The 17,435-nt window shown below is 42.1% G+C and overlaps 1 protein-coding gene across 3 annotated transcripts in view; it reads right to left on the reverse strand.

Moving 5' to 3' along the window:
- Positions 1–17,435, reverse strand: part of prkcz (protein kinase C, zeta) — a 130,374-nt gene that overhangs the window by 53,091 nt on the left and 59,848 nt on the right. For all 3 annotated transcript variants that reach the window (XM_084070405.1, XM_084070404.1, XM_084070406.1), the window contains exon 5: positions 6,588–6,673. In XM_084070405.1, the coding sequence (XP_083926531.1) occupies positions 6,588–6,673 (86 nt within the window). The remainder of the gene's footprint in view (positions 1–6,587; positions 6,674–17,435) is intronic.

The raw sequence follows: 17,435 nt of genomic DNA on the forward strand, positions 1-17,435 counted from the left end.
ACATTCATGTCCAAAATGCTGCAGGGTTTTCTAACCTGACACCTCGACACAGAAATTATGATCAACCAGACGGTGCTTGCCAGAGGTGCTGCACCTCACTGGGTAACCACTCCATTTAATGGTTACAAGATACTAAAAGGTGGTATAGGCTATATAGCGATCGCTCAAGCATTTATAGTGCATGTGCTCCATATTCAGAATGTCCTGGATTCACATTTGGGTAAGGACTGCTGGACCAAGTCGACCCCTCTCTGCACCGTCTCCTGTCTGAATGTACTATTGAATTAAGCAGAAACCACCTTAAAGCTGCAATATGTAATTAATATGTCCCCTGCACAAGAACTAACATCTACCGCTCAGACAAGAGGCGGTCCCCACTTGTCTTAAGGGGAGATGTTAGTGCTTATGTGCTTCAGGCAGTACTTTTAACCCATTAAAACCGGGAAAAACATGTATCACAATCATTTTAACTACTGACCATATTTTATACTTTGGCTATTCAAAAATAGCAGATATACAAGCTCATAGCGTGTAATTTCGTGCCGTGCTATGAGCTCATAGATCTGCTATTTTTGAAATAAAAATCTTTGAATATAATTATGTATTTTTTAAAGCTAACATTTGTAACTCAAATCTTCGGTTCTGGGGGTCCCTGGAACAAAAATATTTTGCTTCTGGAGGTCGGCGGCCAAATACATCATTTTGGGGGTTCTTGACATAACAGTTTGAGAACCAAGGATATAGCTACATATATTTTTCAGAAAACTGTTGGTCCTCAGGTCTTAATGGGTTAAAAAAGCATGCCGCTATCACACTCAGACAGGATGGAGCCGTCTTCCACGCCATGCTTGAACTGATATGCTGTTCTACACTACACGGTTCTCTGTGTCTTTCTCGTGCGGACCGGCTCATTTCAGAGGCCTGGACCACTGCAAAAATGATTCTCGGCAGACGGCAGTTAATAAAAGCAGAGAAGATGATAAAGGCTCATCATCATCGATCGACTGGCTTTCTCTCCCATCAGTGCTGCAGGTCATCCGAGTGCCTGGAAACAGGCCTGTGTGATGTGCAGAGAAATGATGAGCTGTCTCATCTGCTGCAGCAGGACAAAAAAAGGAGCCCACCTAGCAAAGCTTCAAGCGAGAAGGTGTGGGTGATTAGAAATAAATACTCACAAACTACAGCACAATACTGTAGATCATTTAGCGTCTCAAAACCTTGCCTGTGTTTGAATCACTTTTGAAAACTCACTTGTACTCCTTGGCTTTCGGGGAAGGGTGCTTTCACATTATGCCCCTTAAAAACGAACCGAACTGAGTCCTCTTCAAGTGGACCAAGAAGTGGGACAAAAGAAAAGGGACTCAGTTATTTTTGTGTTCACATTGTCGGTTCACATGAAAGAGAACTCAGTTCTCTTTCTGGTCCACTTCAGCTCTGAAGGGGCCTCAGTCCTCTTACTGTTCACATCATGTGATTCATGTGAGCTCAGACCTGTACCTGCTTTGATTTATTATGGGTAGTTTTCACCTGAAACAATATTGGAGTTGTTTGATAGACTTGTTTGACACCACTATCATAAGCGTTTAATAAATATTGTTGTTTATTTGTTTACACGTGATCTTTTCAATTAATATGTTGGATTCATGTTAATGTGAATTTTCATAATTATATTATTTGGTTAAAATAAGTGTAAATAGCTCTATATTCTGATCAGACTCATTGCTATAGCTATAGAGTAACAGGAGTCTAAATATCTCTCCATCTCTTTATTAAACAGAAAATGCAATTTCAGGTCAGGAAACCAATTTTATCCTATCAGGATAGAGAACTCAGAGAGGATACAGATTAAACAAATAAAATTGGAAGTGATGACAAAAAGAAATGAGCAGACAAAATTGGAACTGGAACACTATAACAATGAAGCTGATAAATGGGTACTCTCTCCTGATTGGCTGAAACAACCCACCTGAAAATTCATTTTCTGTTTATTAAAGAGCTGGAGAGATGAGGAAACCCCTGTGACTGAACAAACACTCTATAGCAATGATTACTATCAGAATATAGTGCTTTAACCTTTTAACCAAAAATTTTATGTTTTAGCCAAAATATCACTTACCCTACCTTTAAACCCTCAATACTGTAAACTTGACCTTTGGCTCTGTACTTGGTTTGCTCTTTTTTTCCTCTGCACCAAACCTCTTCGACAAAAATAGCAGATCTACAAGCTCACAGCGCATTACGCTGTGACTTATTGTGAGCTTGTAGATCTGCTATTTTTGGCAAATGTTCCCCCCAGAATAGGGATGCTAGGGCAGTGGTTCCCAAATAGTGGGTCCATTTTTATTGGTTGCAAGTAAATATGCCCTTTATTAATATCAACCCATGTCCATCTGCACTCTAGCAATCAGTGCACCTGGTGATACCTAGCCTGTCAGTCATTGGCTCCTCAATGGTGCTGAAAAGTAACTATGTACATTTACTCAAGTACCAATACAAATGCTTACAATGCACAGTACAATTTTGAGGTACTTTTACTTTACTTTCCATTTTTGTCACTTCTACTCTACTACAATTACAGCATGTGACAGCTTTAGTTATTGTTACTTTGCAGATTTAATTATTAATACAACACCTACAGTAACCACATACAGCCGATCTACAATGTGACGTGCAATGAGCTTGTATATATATATATAATAAGCAATCCATGCAGTATATCTCCTCTCTCTCTCTCTCTCTCTCTCTCTCTCTCTCTCTCTCTCTCTCTCTCTCTCTCTCTCTCTCTCTCTCTCTCTCTCTCTCTCTCTCTCTCTCTCTCTCTCTCTCTCTCTCTCTCTCTCTCTCTCTCTCTCTCTCTCTCTCTCTCTCTCTCTCTATATATATATATCCACTATTTAAAATAAGAGACTGCACAGTAGTCTGGGTCGGATAGGTTGTTAATTGATTGATTCTATGTATGCTGTTAGTACCCATCACCAATATGCTTGTTTATTACACAAATTTGTCGAGTTTGTAGACACAGGAATTCAGATATTTCCCAATAGCAGACCGCATTGCTATGGGAGTGGAAATTTCTAAGATAATGAGATAATTTTTTAATCAATATTTCCTGTCAAATTATTGATATACTGTAGCTTGTAAGTAGCTGTGTAATGAGTGGGATAATGTTGTCCATTATCTCTTACAGACCGTAGATGAATAAACACAATCTAACATTTTACCAAGCATTGTTAACTAATCAAAGTGAGGATTACAAGTCTCATTATGCTGGCGTTTAATATCAGCATGTTCCCGTTTCTCATAATTACTTTTTTTAAAACATAATTGCCCATCTGAGCTTAAAAACTGAACTAATCCGAGCAATATCACACTAATGTAGTGGCCCTTCAACTCGAGGGACACTCTCTTAGAATTTCATATCTCTCATAATAAAATTGTTTTAATTGCCTATTCATTTGTATTACAGTATTTAGACAGGGTAATTGTGCTACATTATTAATTGCTTCGTCCTATTCCGTATTGGTTTACTCTGCATTGTGCACATACCGTTGTGAACTTCTGAGCTGCACCCTATTCCCTGAATATTGGAACATTAACCCATTAAAACTGGGAAAGCATTTATTCTTTGGCTATTCAAAAATAGCAGATATACAAGCTCATAATATAATATATAAAATATATATATTCAAATCTTTGAATATATGATATATATATTCAAAGATTTGCACAAATTGTCAAGATTTTTCATTTGTAGCCTCAGGTCTTAATGGGTTAACATGCACGCGCACACTTTTAATTCAGCTCTCATCCCGACACGTCTCTCACAGGAACAAAGCGTCGACAGAGCTCTGATGATGTGTGCAGCATTTTGTTTGGGTTCTTCCGCTCAGCGGCCATGAGATGGCAGTGTCACTCACGTCCCTAATGGAGTGCTGCACTGAGGCATGGCTATAGTGGAGGGGAATGGATTCTGCTTCATCACGTGGATGATGCAAAAAAAAAGAAAAGAGAGAGAGAGAGAGAGACCCCATTATGTCTAATGGGAGGGATTCACAAGGCGTCTTTCTCTTGCTGCAATGTCAGGGAGAGATGGGGCAGGGTGGAATGGAAGAGAGAAGAGAGGATGGAGGGAGGAGAGAGACTGGACAGATAAAGAGAGAGAGAGCGAGAGAGAGAGAGAGAGAGAGAGAGAGAGAGAGAGAGAGAGAGAGAGAGAGAGAGAGAGAGAGTGTTACGGGATGCACTGAGAGATTGAGGGGAAGGAGGAAGATGGGGATGGAGAGAGAGAGAGAGAGAGAGCGAAGGGAGGAGAAACATGACCTACTTCTCCTCAGCTTATTTATATGCTGAAGACAACATGGTGCGCCAACCAGGAACATGGCAACCTGCAGTAACAACAAGCACCCTGGGCAAATGATTTAATATCCAAAACAAAGCACACATTTGCAGACTCCAAACTAGAGGTAATGATAAGAGAACACCGATGTAGCATTACACTGTTGAGAAACTGCAAAACCCACGGAACATCTTAGTCCTCTAAAACCAGAGTCTAACCACACAGTACAGCTGATACTACTGTACTTGGACTGTGGTGCTGCAGATGAGAGCGAGGTGGGTTGTTTATGACCTTGGTGGAGTCTGCCAACCATTGCCAATGGAACCGTCGATCAAATAACCGTGGCTCCAGTGTATGCATCAATGATAGCAAGAGGCACAGAGTAATGGACGCGTGACCACAGCCGTGTGTGCTGACTCTGCTGAGTAGGCATATTGCGCCAGGTGCACTCGGCTAACCTGCTGCGCCCCGTCTAGACGGTGAGCCTCTAGCGTCCCTAGAACATTGGTTCTCAAAGTGGGGTACGGGGACCCCCAGGGGTCCTTGGGGGGGCAGGGGGGGGGGTCCCCAGCAAAATGAGTTAATTTTGCATGCATTCAATTCAGTTTAACCACTTGAGCCCGATATACATTGGCTATTTGAAAATAGCCGATCTACAAGCTCACAATGGGTCGCAATGTGACGCGTTGTGAGCTTGTAGATCTGCTATTTTCAAAAGAAATCTTGTAAAGATGTTTAACATTTGGAATATTTTTGAAACATTTGAACACAAAACTTGTATGGGGGTCCCTGGCACAAATATTTTCAGATGGGGGTCCGCGGCCAAATACATATCATTTTGGGGATCCTTGACATGAAAAAGTTTGAGAACCACTGCCCTAGAAGATTATGTCCTTTTCACACCTATTCTTAAACCTCGGTCTGGCCCAAAATAACACGATTTCTTTCCCTTTCAAAAGGAGAGCTTACGGTTCAAAGAAAGCAAACACATACTGTAGTATCTTCAAGTGTAATAGGAGGTCTCTCGTGCAGCCTCTCCAACACAACCTTAACCCATTAAAACCGGGAAAGCATTTTAGATTATACCTATATAGCAACATACCTTTTTCAGAAAACTCATGTACATCAGATATACATGTACTGCTATTTTTGTGTTTGAAAAAAAATGTTTATAAATTATCATAATTGTTTTTACACAGATCTTCTCTTCTGGGGGTCCCTGGCACAAAACATTTTCAGTTGGGGGTCTCCGCGGCAAATACAAATACATATAATTTTAGGGGTCCTTGGCATGAAAAAAGTTTGAGAACTAACTGATTTAGAAGGCATTTGTAGAATGGGCCTCAGGTCTTAATGGGTTAAACCAGAAGAACTGGGCCAGTGCAGAGCACATTGGTAACTAGTAATGCCGAGCAAGCAGTCTGTTCCAACAACACGACGACAAACCTGTGTGTGTGTGTGTGTGTGTGTGTGTGTGTGTGTGTGTGTGTGTGTGTGTGTGTGTGTGTGTGTGTGTGTGTGTGTGTGTGTGTGTGTGTGTGTGTTTGTGCGTGTGTGTGTGAGAGAGTGAGACTAATATGGTATAAAACAGCTAAACCAGCCACAACCAGAAGTAGAGCACCATGAATTATGCATCAATATTTCTAGACAGCTCGGTAGGGAGCAGTGCCTTGATTACCTGTCATACATAATTCAACCGCAGTATGCTTCTGAATGACTGTAACTGTACTACTCCACACAAACAACACCGCCACGCTTGATTTAGAAAGTAAGTCCCCGTACAAGATGATGTCACTGAAGTTATCGCAGTTATCAGACTGGTTGTTTAACCACTTAAAAACCCCATATGGGTAACCGGAGTCCCTCAGAACTCAATACTAGTGTCTTTTGTGTTTTCTGTTATTGTGGGGAAAGCTTTTGCTGAAAATAGCCGATTGACAAGCTAACAATGTGATGCAACGCGATGCTGGGGTTAAAGTGGTTAAGATGGCCATCATACTTGCTATACAAGTACAAGTTAATACAAATTATAACAACAATAATTTCATACATTAAACAAAAAACATAACCTACATAATACAATACTATATAACACAGTTATAACAAATAATAATAACAAATGAAACCATACATAATCATAACAATAAAACATGACAGTGCATAAGCTGGTGTTAAAGTGATTTAAATGTTGATGAGCAGAATGTGGACTACAGTACCACTAGTTGTGGTTCAGGACATTAATGTCACTCACCCTGTTAAAGCGCTTGGCCTGGAAGAGGTGTCCGTTGACTCGGTAGAGCTTCCTCCATCTTCTGGCCCCGCGGCGGTAGATTGATTCTAGAAGAGAGAGGAGATAGTTGTAGAGTAGGAGCATGGTGGTGGTGGTGGTGGTGCGTACAGTACGTACAGTACGGGGGAATCCACGACAGCAGCGGAGATGAATGGAGCAGTGAATGACAGTGTGCTGAGGTGAGACGAGGTGTGTGCGTACAAAAGCACGCGGACAGAGAGAGAGAGAGAGACAGAGACAGAGAGAGAGAGAGAGAGAGAGAGAGAGAGAGAGAGAGAGAGAGAGAGTCGGGGACAGATAGATGGACGGATACAGTACAGGAGGGCAGTTGAAGACCCGCCCTGCCCTGTACGCCACTCTGCGGGGAGGGAGGGACATCCATCAGCCTCCTACATGACACACCCGCATGCTCAAACATCACACACACACACTTCCTTTCCTCCCTCCCTCCCTCCCTCCTTCTCACTCTCTCTCACTCCCTGCCCGTGCCACCCCCTCCTCGCTCTCCTGACATTTCATCTTTCAGTTCGTCCGTTCCCCACCGTGCTCTTTACACTCTCTCATCATCATCCCTCCGTATTTTTAATCTGTTCTTCCCTCTGGTCTCCCTGGTGGTTCCGGTCTCATTAACGGGACATAATGCCCCCAATTCAGATGAGACGAAAGTGTGGGCTATTTATACTACTGTATGATAATGTTGTCGGCTATTAATACAGTGACAGGTGTAAACAAGAGCATAGCGGCACAGTTGCTGTGCTCCATATGGCTGACATAATAAATAAGACACATACATACACAACATAAGTAGACGAATGCAAATGAGATATCTCCTACTGTATCTGACAACATGACAACTACAATGAGGAACACGGTGAGTGCTGACGTGAAGCACTGTGGAAAAGGTTCTCTTTAAGCCAATGTGACCATTTTCAACCTGGCGTCCCTATTTTGGGCATGTCAGTGTCACACAATTCAGGGATTATAACAAAATATATATATATTTATTTTCAAAAGTAGCAAATACAACGGAGGAAGAAAATAAACATCACAATGTGATCTGTTATGAAGTTGTAAATCTGAAAAAAAATATATATAATTAATTAACATTTTTATGAAGGGATTACTGACATTTCTCAGATGAGATCTACAGTATACTATCTTGTAAAGAAAATGAAGAAAAAATATGTTTAAAATACTTTACCAGTATTCATTTAAACTCATAGCAATTTATTTCCAGTTGCTGAATTCTAAAGAAAGATAACAAAAGCAAGATGAGGAGATCAAATGTGGATTGGAGGAACAATTTAATATGATAAGATCAAATGATGCTTGAACGAGGACCCATTAACTAAACAGGTGTACCATCATAAAAAATAAGTCATTTGGATCCTTTAATAAAGAACATAGTAATTTATTCTGGATTTGACTTCCATGGCCTAAATGTTTGGGGTTTCTTTCATGTCAGTGGGGCATAGTCAAAATCCTATTCTGATGCATGTTAAATGCCGTGCAGTGATGCACATTCAGCATTATTATGAAATTATCATTCAGCGAGGGAGACAGCTTCTAACTCCGCCTAATGAATTATGTTTGTGCCAGATCTGATTAGCAAAGTGATATATTTTCCTTAAGGGTAGCATGTTAGATTTCTTTTTGCAAATTAGACTGTTTTGGTCCATTACGCTACGATACAACAAAACAGCATTGTGAATCTAAACAAACATTATAATCTGTGATATGACCAAGAGATTCAGGGATAAGTATCTCTTTTGTCATCACGTCAAACACAATGTAGGCAAGTACTGAAGATTTGATATAACAGCGTCTGAGAACATTGGTGTGATCACGGCATGCAGCCGTAACAGACCAATGAAGTCATGTACTATACAGTACAGGAAGTGATGTCAGCACCAGCACTTGTTTGCCATTGAAGCGCTGGCTATTAAATCCATTTTAAATCAAACAATTTGGCACTTTTCATTTTGACCAGTTGGGTGTGTTTGCCACAAAATCCGCCATTTACCCTTATGTACAGTAGTTAGCACGGAGGATGACACCAACGGTATCAGCAAACAAAGGACACGATCAACCCCATCCTCCTTAAAATTACATTCCGACTCACATGCCTCTCTATTATTTACTTGTCATCTTCACCAGGCCAAAGGCAAGTGGGGATACTGTAACAAGTTGGCAAGGGGGGAGATTATGCTTTCGTTCCTCTGTCTGTCAGTCTGTCTGTCTGTCTGTCTGTCTGTCTGTCTGTCTGTCTGTCTGTCTGTCTGCGTGCATACGTACGTGCATGCGTGCATCAGGGCTAATCTCACAAACCACCGTACAGATCAGTAAAATATTTCTTGTGTATGCTGCCAGTAGGCCAGTGAAGTAACTCTTTCCGCATATTATGAATTTTCTTTTAGCAACTTTTATTTTTATACTATAATTTCACTACTGTGGTGCCCAAAATTGACATTAATGACGGGAATAATAGCAGAGACAATCTCTGTATTGTCTCCCAACAGTAAGGTAGACAATGATCAGCTTTGGCTGATCCATTTCCTGGAGTCGTGTGAATCACAGACTTGAATGAACTGTACAGTAGCAAATGTTTTAAAGAGTCACTTCTCCTTGATGCTGTCTCCCGTATACAGGACTCTGCTCTGTGCAGTTTCAAAACACTCAACCAGACACTTGGTTTTTGATCGAACGGCAGAGGATTAAGGGGCAGAACAACAACAAAACATCTGTCTGGCCCCGTCTCCCTCTTGCAAGGGTGTAATGCTGCTTATCTCTGAGGTATTGCAATGTAAGCCACCAGCTCCTCTGAATGCATGGTACTCTAGTCTGTGCTCGATAGATGCACTCACTGCCCTCATTATAGAGGAAGAATGTGTTTGCTTTGGATTCGAGTACAGGCTCTGATGACTGAGGAGAGGTGGTCTTTATGTCGCCAGTAAGCACTGAAGGACCAATTGAATCGCCCTATCCAGCTGACCAACACACAAACGCACACGTGCACGCACAGCGCACACACACACCCACCCACAACCACACACACAAACCCCCTAAAATGTGCCCTGAAGCATCTTACTTTGCAGATAGACTTTATTGATTCAACGAGGGATCAATAAAGGTCTGTATAGTCTCGCTGATTAGAGATCTCCACCTACCGATACGTCTGTGAACTTCTAAAGGCAAAGTAGTTGCTAGAACATAGGTAAGAGTGTTCTACTATACGCCCACTGCTTTGGAAACCAATTATATCACCACCCCGATATGAAGGACCACCCTAAAGACTTTGGATTGGTTCTGCAATGCAATTTTAAAAAAGCATTCAGAGACTGACTTGTGAGTCTAGACTTTGCATAGAGGCTGGGCAGATCAAATGGGGATCAAATACAGGAACGGAGAGACAAATAAGGACCTGCTCTCCAAGCACCGTCGTCTGTGGATCCTCTCTAATCCTGTTAGCTCATGGCCTCCGAAGGGAAGAAACGCTTCGCCTCGGCAAATCACTGCAGCACGTTTCCATAGTTACCCAGTTTCTTTCTTCTTCTTTTCCCTTTCTCTGCACATGCTGGTGGGTGGGGGACCAGGGGGGGGGGCACGCAACATGCCACTGCAGGGACACGCACACATTAGCCAATTACCGTCTTTCTGCATGAGGGGGTGTGCAGGCGACCGTGGGCGAAACCACACGACACGTTACAGGTAGGCAGCTTCCACGATGGTAAAAACAAGGAGTTTGATTTAAGCATCACCGGGCATTATGTCGCTCCCCCACTGACCACGTCAGCTGCTAAGAATGGAAAAGAAAAGTTAACCACTTGAACCCCAGCATCTACATTCTGGAGGGAACATTAGCCAAAAAATTGCAGATCTACAAAGCTCAGTTGTGAGCTGGTAGGCTATTTAAGAGATTTGGTGTAGATGGAAAAAAGCGGTCCAACTACAGAGCCAACACAGGTCCAGTTTACTAAGTCTAGAGGGTTGAAATGGTTATGAAATTCAGAGGGGTGCAGTACAGCCCAATGAGGCCGTACAGAAGTATACAGAAAATCAATCGCATTTAGTTCCGGTAAAAAGAAACAGGCATACCGTATCTAACAATGTTTCAGTCAATAATACATCCGGTGTGGGGTGTACGAGTTTGTGGTTTAAACATCTCACTGACTGTGTAATCATGATATTCTAGGTTTTGAGTTCTGATCAGGAAAGCAGAAATGTCTCAAGAATAATCTTTGGAAAAACAACCTACAACAATGTAGGCATTTTGAAGAAACCAATGATGGCTTTCCAACTCATACTGACCCACACATGCCCTGGGGCTCACCATCCGCAAACGTCTCAACATTTGGTTGGACTTTGTGAAGAGTAAACACACACAGACGGTACACAATTTTGAGGTATTTTTACTTGAGTATTTCAAATTTTCAATACTTTTACTTTTACTCCATTACTTTAAAAAAAACTGCAAATATTGTAGTTTTACACCACTGCAATTATTTGGAAACTTTAGTTACAAGTTACTTTGCGTATAGCATATAATTATATTATCAAATATTCATTAACCACTTTAGCCCTATTTTACACATAGGTACTGTAGGCTATTTGAAAATAGCCGATCTACAAGGTTGTGAGCTTGTAGATCTGTTATTTAAAAGAAAGAAATTACTTTTACTTTTGATACTTTAAGTATATTTTGATGCCAATACATTTGAACACAGGCCTTTTATTTGTAACAGAGTATTTCTACATTGTGGTATTGCTGCTTTTACTTAGGTAAAATATCTGAGTACTGACACACACTCGCATACGTACGCACGGGAACGCGCACGTACGCACGCACGCACACACACACACACACACACACACACACACACACACACACACACACACACACACACACACACACACACACACACACACACACACACACACACACACACACACACACACACACACACACACACACCATATTAGATGTCGGTCACTGTGCATGTGACAGAATCATAAGCTGGCGACACATCAGAGGGTCCCCAGCAGCAGTGGGAGTGAGGGAGGACAAGCTGTCCGGCATGTGCTCTGGTTGTCTCTCTTTGTATGTGATGACACATAATGAGGAGATGACTAATTAGGTGAACCGCCATTGTCCATCATATTTGGTTTCATGATTTCATATCTGAGCCCTCTTTAAAGGACCATAGCAGTGGTCCAGACACTTCTATGTTCAGCACCATTTCCCAAAGCATGTCTTATTATATACATTGAATTCCATTATTTCAGGATGGTGGGAAATTCAAGCTGCAAAGACTTGAAACTTGATTGAGATAGCTAATACAACAAATTAAATATCATACTACTATGTATGTTACCGTTGTGTTTGAATGCATTTTAAAGTGCAGATTGATTTAGAAAGTCTAGCCAAAAATAGTCCCAGGATAAAATGTTGATGTATTAACAAAATTCAAACATCCATTAACCAACATTGAGTTCAGGTGAGTTCCGCGCTGTGCATAGGCAGTGACATATATTGACACCGGTATGAATATTTAATAGAACTACCACCTGTAGACAAATACAGGAAAACAAAATATTGATTTTAAAATGATCAGTCCCATGTTCTGACAAAAACTAGGCTAAGTGCCAAGGTCAAGCATTTTTGCAGAAGTCAACTGCCTTTTCTTTCTATTTGTTTCACAGTTTCTTTTTCTGATGACTTTTGAATAGAAATCATGAAACGATCAGTGTGGCGAGGCTAAAGGCATTCTTTATAATCCACCGTGAAGTGCAGGGATTACATTAGCTGCTGTTGCACACCATGTCCAATTAAAAAACAATTTAGGAATGAGAGGGGAGGACTGGTCCTTGTTTATCACTCGCTGAGGCCTTTCCCCGCTGCTTGAGGGCAGTGTGATCCGAGACAGGCAGGACGCTATTGTAGCTCCCAACTCGTGCCCCCCCAACAATGCCAGGCACGCACATGCACAAACAAACGCACACTATTCAGGCAGCTAGACTAGAGAGCGCATTCTCTCTCTCAGAAAACGACACTTCCACTGGGCTCCTGGACCAACACAAACAGTCCCGCCCCACGACAGACAGACAGACAGACAAGTGTTGCATCGCTCCCGATACATCACTCAGTGCCAAAGCGAGAGAGAAGCATTGAGGAAGGAAGGAACAAAGGCAGCGCTGTCGATAAAAAGAGAGAGAGAGAGAGAGAGAGAGAGTGTGAGAGAGAGAGAGAGAGAGAGAGAGAGAGAGAGAGAGAGAGAGTAGTCAGAGAAAAAAAGACCAGATGTTCTCTGAGGAGGAGTCAAATACAATACTACTACACCTCCAGATGCAAACGTCAGAGCACATAATCCTGCCATGCTGTCCCGGCGAGGTTAAAGCACAAATGAAGGGGGCTGTTATAGTGGCAGATCCACAGACCCCAGTAGCTGTAGACTTAAGCCCTATTTATACTTTGTCGTATGTTGGTGTCGCGCGCCGATGATAGCTGATCTACAAGCTCACAACACGGAACGGATGCGATGCGTTGTGAGCTTGTGGATCTGCTATTTCGGCACACAACACCATCGTACGGTGGAGCATAGACTAGGCATTAAGGGTGGTACTAGGGAGTGACTCCTGGACAGGACATTTGCCAGGGCCTGACTCACTTCCAGACATTGTTCGTTGCACTAGCAGGAAAGCGATAATATGCTCCCTTCCTCAAGAACCCTTCTAAATAAAAAATGAATTACACTACAGGTCATCATGCGATTGGATAACACTAAGGGCATAGTTCCTACACCCCTACTTCTGGCACCCTTTCTCGGACCATACCCATCTTTGAATTCTGGGATCTCATACACACCTGCAAAGTTTCGTGACTGCATATAAACTCCTGGCAAAGTACTGAAAGCCATTTCTGTGGTAGTTCCCACTTCCCGCTACAACAGGTTTCTCCAAGACCACATTTTGTCATCACATGCACACACACACAGTATAGTGGGCCCTGAGGCGTGTCAAGTCTGACCTTATCACCTTAATTTGTTTAGTCCCTTGTTGCCAGACGATCGGAGACACACACACACACACACACACACACACACACACACACACACACACACACACACACACACACACACACACACACACACACACACATACACACACACACACACACACACGCACACACACACACACACACACACACACACACACACACACACACACACACACACACACACACACGCAAATTCTCTTGTAGTTCGGCCGTAAGTCTGGCGATAGATATCTTCAGTTGGTTTGTGATGAATCAAAAGCAGTGTGTGACTTCATATGCAATAATATTGTTTTGTACTGTAAGTGTCATCAATCAGGGTATAAACAACTGGTTAAGTTATACTGTGTTAAAAGTATAAGTGCTAAAACATTGTGTCCCCACTCCTTCCAATTGGTAGGTCATTAGAGACTATTATATAAAGCTTGGCCTCCACTTTTGAAGTAACAGTAGCAGGATCAATGCAATAACCCCTCGGCTTTATTTTTTTAAAGACACAATTAGACCTCATTGATGTGGGATGTTCGACACTGGCGGGGCTGATTCCGTTAGCTTGATTATGATTAAAGCGTTCATTCAATTGTCTTTTATCGAGCGTCCTTGGTCGAGGGTGTACCATTAATCGGTCGAGGTTTTTGCAGAGTGCACTGAATGATGAAAGCTGTCCAATTTAAAAGTTGCCATCTTTTGTCTGAGATTTGGAACGGAGGCGGTCAAGGACGTTATCCGTAATGATACAATGTTCTGAGGGGCTTTTCCGGAAGGAACAGGGTAGGTGGCAGACACAGAAGCCTTTCAAACCACACGCATACAAAAATATACACAGTCAGACACACAGATGTATGTACAGACACATTGTGTGGGCTGCAGACAACCCACTGCCATGAGCTTATGAGTCAGCAGCTGTTAGGTGACACCATGGCAACAGATCTATCACTCTGTTACCACCAAAGCCATATTTTACTCCATTTGAAAGATGAGCTATACTTGAGATCACATAATAGCCCATGACAGCCGATGCAAGCTTTTGGCTTTGTGAAGCAGGTTACAGTATCAATCGATGATACTGGACAATGTTTTTTTTTATTTCCACAACAAAACTTAGTCGCAATTTCTCATCTGCATGGCACAAGTTCTGTCCATAGAGCCTAATGCTTAATTAAAAAACATATCACATCTACAAGCTCACAACGCATTGCATTGTGACACGGGTGTGAGCTTGTAGATCGGCAACTTATGGCGTACGGCGTAGTATAAATCTGTCTCACTCGCTCAATGTTTGGTTAATCCTCCACTAATGCCTGTAGTGTTATCTAGCGCCTGTAGTGTTACTTGGCATTAGTGTCACACTACATGTACTTTCCTCACTTTAGACCTTATAGCCTTTAGATTCAGGTCTTCAGTGGGACAATGACCTCATTCAGGTGTAGAGCTCTGTTCTATATAGTCACAGCTCACTTTTATGATGGGAAACATTAGCGCTTTCACCCTAGGCTTGAAGGCAACCATTGTTTTCAAGCTGTAAGATAGAATAATTACTTATTTCTCCCATTCCTGGGGTTAACCTTCTTCCTCTCAATACAATTTATAACCGTTTATGCAGATTTGTTCTTGGTTGTCCATATACAGTATGACTCATCACTGCACCCTGTATGAAAAGCTCAACTTGCCATCTCCCACAGTAAGACGACAGCAGCACTGGTCACAGTTCATTTTCAAATGTATTCATTTTAACTATCCACAGTATCTAAAACAGTATATGGAACCTTTCACCTCTAAACATCAACTGAGACATTGTGCACAGATATTTTATGCACAGATAAGTTCCAAAAGTATCTAACTCAGTTGGCAAATAATCCTTTAGGTTTAAAGCTCCCTCTGACTGGAACAATCTACCTGTTCATATTTGGTCAATAACATCTTTTAAATTGTTTAAAACTGCGCTGTCCTCTCACCTTGAGATTACCTGTTCATGCTTTGACTAAATCATCATTGTAACATATCTATTAATGAGCCATTTAAGTGATCTGTGTATTGCTGTTGTTGCATTTGTAAGTGTTGTTGTTGTGTTATTGTTGTATGTTTTGTTTTTCTTTCCTTGTTTTGTTGATGTTGTTTGAACTGTCTGTCTGTCTAAATGTATGAAAAAATTATGCATTTTGTAATCTGTGGACCCCCTTGAAAACGAGATGGTACATCTCAAGGGGTTATTCCCAATAAAATAATTTCAATCATCATCAAGTCATACTGTACTGACAAAAAATCTCATTTGAAAAAAGTCTTTGCTCTCAGCTCTCACTTTTTTTATTTACTCCATCTTCAGTTCATCTGTGCTGCCCCCCCCCCCCCCCCCCCCCGTCTCCTTTTATCTTGTTTAAACCCCTTCCCTTTGTTCCCCTCTTTCATAGCATGGGACACCAGGGCTTATTAGCTATAGCAGTGGTTCTCATAGTGGGGTCCGGGCACCCCCAGGGGTCCTTGAGGAGGTTCGAGGGGGGTCCCCAACCAAACGATTGATAGTTATGACCCTTATGACCCTTATGTGTCTGTAACTCTGGGAGTGTGCAACCCTAGCGGGTCCATTTGGTTCCATTTGTACACTCTGAGAGTTAAATTAACTCTGATGATACTTCAGTGTAGATGGGGGTCCCAGAGATCAAAATGGTATCAAATGGGGGTCTCACTGGGACCCCCAATTTGATATGCATTAGGCCCTAATCTACATCAAACTGGGGGGTCCTTGAAATTAAAATGGTTTAGAATCACTGCTATAGCCGTAATAATGTTCCCTAATTGGGGTCCCTGGCACATATTTTCAAACGGGGGTCTGCAGGCTAATAAGTATGTGTCAATTTGGGGGTCCTTGGCATTGAAGAAGTTTGAGAAGCACTGAGCTATAGCATCGTGCTCATGCTGAAGGCCTGTTGTCTGCGCACCATGGCTGTTGCAGTGGCATCTTGCGCAACAAGATGTGGCCTGAATTAAAAACCGAGCCACGCTTTCAGCTTCAATGACACACAGGCTCTCTGAGGGACTTGTAGAGGACTAACTTTGTGCTGCTAAACACAACCCTCAGTCAGCAGCATGCAGCCTGATCCCACGTGTTGGAGTGTGGCGTCGGAAGCCACGTCGGTTCTGATCTTGACCCCGACCTCAGCCTGAAAAACATTTCTATCCAAATCCGTAACGAAACCTGAAAAAACATGAAATCGCTAATGGTTTTCATCCGGATGGAATGCAAGCAACCACTATACAGCCGTGCATACTGAACCGATCTCCAAGCTCACATTGCGGCAAGTTGTGAGCATGTACGTAGACCTGCAATTTTTTGCTATTTTGGGGTTGATACTGTATAATGACATGGCCAAAATAGGGACTCCAGGTTGAAAGTTGTTAAACAAGCCCAGTCCCAAACCTACGCAATGAGCAAGAGTTTCACCTGTGCCAAACAGGTTTATGCATAAAGGTCATGGTATGGAACTTTATCAAAAACATTGGTTGAAAAAACAAGTTGGTTTGTAACCACAAGGTGATGCTCAAGGCAGCTTTTAACCCATGTCCAGTGGCATAATCTACTCAAACAGTACTTAGTGTATGTACTCAGTTTAAAGCTTGATAGACATTTCTCCCCCAGTGAGCAGTGCAGGGGTCTAGTGATTTCAGCATTCTGTCAGCATATCAGCTTTCACAAGATCAGTCGTGGTGTGTGTGTGTGTGTGTGTGTGTGTGTGTGTGTGTGTGTGTGTGTGTGTGTGTGT

The sequence above is a fragment of the Gymnoscopelus microlampas genome, assembly GCF_963454915.1.
Source record: "Gymnoscopelus microlampas genome assembly, chromosome: 10".
Taxonomy (NCBI): Eukaryota; Metazoa; Chordata; class Actinopteri; order Myctophiformes; family Myctophidae; genus Gymnoscopelus; species Gymnoscopelus microlampas.